Here is a 2,949-nt window from a genome sequence, read left to right as displayed (position 1 = left end):
AAAGTTGCAACAGCATTAGAAAGTGCTATAGCTTCTTTCTCCTTGCTCAGCGAGCTCAGGCTATGGGAAATACAAACTCCCCTTACCGCTGCATCAGCACTCACCTAACATGCAGGCTGAAAATCTGGTGCCTTCTTCTTCAGGATAATCACAGACTGTTTTGGTTTTGTTTGTTGGGTTTTTTTTTACAAAAAAGTACTATGCTGCAACTGCCTCCTTCACTAAGTAAACTAAATTATAGATATCTCAAGGGATCAGCTGTGAAACTGAGTAACAAAGGAGTCCTTGTAATTTCCTTTATAAACCACAAGTGTGCATGGCATTTCTTGCTGGGAAAAGATTATGAGTGGAGACAGTGTTTCTATATGTTGTATTTGTCATACTGCAATAACAAAGACAGACATACAATATATTTTAGTAATTAAGTTATTCTACAGCACTTGCCAAACGAAACAGAGGTCACAGTGTTTTCTTTGAATATTATACTGAAGTATTTCTACTTTAAAAACGATTAAAATTCCCAGGCCATAAAAGTGCCTGGCTCATTCAGCCCTGAGACCATTGTGTAGCTGATGGAGAAGCCAGTTAGGAAACCCAGAGGAAATAGGCGACTTCATCCAGGTCGACAGGATAGTCTGTGAGCAGCACCGGGGTCTTCTCAAACAACTCCCCCTTGTAGCTGCGCCACTTGCCCGCTGGCAGGTAGACATCACGCTCCTGCTTGCCCATCTCCAGGACAGGGGCCACCATGAGGGTGTCACCAATGAGGAACTGGGAGTCGATCCTGTGAGTGGCCTCGTCGCGGGGTGAGATCCACCAGATGGGACGGATGATGGGGTCGCCAGTGTCTGTGACCTCCCCAGCCAGCTCCAGCAGCAGTGGGGCCACCAGCGACTCATGGAGCTCTGTGAACTTCTGCGCAATCTCCACCACCTCCTTGTCGTAGAGCCAGGGTGGGATGGAGAACTGCATGGAGGGCATGAAGGCTGAGAGCTCCAGCCACCGAATGTACAGCTCTCGGTCAGGGATTTCCCGTGCCCCTTCTGTCTTGTTGGGGAGGAAATTTCCTCCAATCATATCTGGCAGTACAAATGGGTACCCCAGCATGCTGATGGTGAGCACCGTGGGGATGAGGGACTTGAGGCCAAGCTCATAGCCCCAGACAGAGTCACGGTCAATGATGCGGAAGAAGCAGGAGATGTTCTGCGACTGGTAGCCCACCCGCACCTCGGCCAGCTCGTAGAAGGGGATGGCCATCTCCGTGTAGCGCCGCGACCAGATGCTGGGGTCCGAGAGCGGGCGGGAGGTGCTGAACTGCTTGGGCAGGTAGCTGGTCTCGCCCGCATCGAACTTGAAGGACGAAATGCCATACTTGTGTCGGAGCTGGCGCAGGTGGCTCTGGAACCAGTCCCGGGCTGCTGGGTTGGTGAAGTCCAGGATGGCCCCGATGCCGTTCCACCACTCCACCATGGCTGGCAGCCGCCCCGACGGCTCCTTGATGAACAGCTGGTGCTCAATCCCCACCCCAAAATTGGAGGAATCTGTGTGTATGAAGGGATGAATCCATAGGGTGACCTTAAACCCATCCTCCCTCAGTTTTGCAAACATCTCTGTTACATTGGGGAACTTGGCAGGGTCAAAGTCAAAGTCCCCATAAGCTGGTGTGTACATGTCATCAATTTCAATGTGGCTGCAGTTAAAATGGTACTTCTTAATGTTTCTTGCAAAATGCAGAACTTTATCCTGGTCGATATCTTTTTTGTAGAGGGCCCAGGTGGACCAGATGGGGTATCGGAAGGCGTTCTCGGCAGGGATCTTGGAGGGCTTGTTGAAGTACCGACGCACCATGTACTTGTGGATGGAGGTGATGTCGGAGCCCACGCAGACGCGGTAGCTGAGCTCGGGGAAGGGCTGCTGCCCCGGCGGGGGCTTGTAGGGCGAGTCCTTGTAGCGGGCCTGGAAGAAGAGGGTGCGCTCGGTGGCGTTGAAGCCCAGGTGGAAGGGCACCGAGTCGTTGATCTTGATGGCCGCCGCCTTGGAGGAGAGCCAGTAGCGCTCCAGGATGCCGCCGAAGCTGTCGCGGAAGGAGTAGACGTCGCTCGTCACGTAGGGCACGGGCTCCTGGTAGCCGGCCAGGCGGATGGGCCAGTGCTGGGTGCTCATCTCCGAGCCCCCGTACCAGTGGGCGTCCTCCCAGAACATGGTGTGCTCCACCGCCGGGCCGGCCGCCAGCTCCTCCCAGCGCACGCGGTAGCACATCACCGTGTCCTTGGGCTTCACCGTCTGGATGAAGAAGTTGAGCGGCCCCCGGCCCGACCGCGTGCAGCTCAAAATCTCGCCCTCCTTGGAGCACGACTCCAGGTCGAGCCTGCCCGAGTGGAAGGCCAGACGGAAAACCACCTCCCCGTGCTGGTTCCTGATGACGAAGCCGTCCGCCCGCAGGTCCATCAGCTCCGTCTTGAGCCGCTCCGCCTTCCGCAGGGACACTGTGTAGTAGCACCAGGCCACCACCGCGGCGATGAACAGGACAAGGCCCAGCAAGATGGCCCCGAGCATGGGCCTCAGTTCCTTGGAGGGCTTCTGCTTGACCGGTGTGATGTTTTCAGGCAAATGTGTTTCTTTGGCATCCCCCTTTTGAGCCTTTCCATGTTTTCCCACGCGCTGGGTTACCTGACTGTCCATGACTCCTCTGCAGCCTCAACTCCTGGCTAGAAACTTTCCCGCTGAACTTTTTTTTTCTCCAGCTGATGGATGGAAACTCCAACATTCTGCAGGAAGAAATTTACAGCCTTCTTTCAAAAGCCGAGCCGCTCACATCTCCAGTGTTATTTCGTGAAACAGAGGGCTGTAAACACCAAGAAAACCAACTAAATCTTGCTAACGGCCGTAGCTCCTCTCCTCCCTTTTGCAGCCCGGCAGCCCCCGAGGCCCTGCGGCTCTGGCGGGCTT

The 2,949-nt window shown here is 54.7% G+C and overlaps 1 protein-coding gene across 1 annotated transcript; it reads right to left on the bottom strand.

Annotated features, from left to right (window-relative positions):
• Positions 1 to 397: 397 nt before the first annotated feature.
• LOC136001917 (myogenesis-regulating glycosidase-like) lies at positions 398 to 2,949 on the bottom strand. The gene has a single exon (XM_065656653.1). It carries the CDS (start codon positions 2,680 to 2,682, stop codon positions 586 to 588), a length of 2,097 nt encoding a protein of 698 aa, XP_065512725.1. The 5' UTR covers positions 2,683 to 2,949; the 3' UTR covers positions 398 to 585.

This window comes from Caloenas nicobarica, chromosome Z (assembly GCF_036013445.1).
Source record: "Caloenas nicobarica isolate bCalNic1 chromosome Z, bCalNic1.hap1, whole genome shotgun sequence".
Classification (NCBI taxonomy): Eukaryota; Metazoa; Chordata; class Aves; order Columbiformes; family Columbidae; genus Caloenas; species Caloenas nicobarica.
The sequence above is the reverse complement of the archived record's forward strand: the minus strand, read 5'-3'. Positions and strand labels throughout refer to the sequence as shown.

What these genes read in the sequence shown, in the direction of transcription:
- LOC136001917 (XM_065656653.1), bottom strand. Translation starts at nt 2,682, where the DNA reads ATGGACAGTCAGGTAACCCAGCGCGTGGGAAAACATGGAAAGGCTCAA.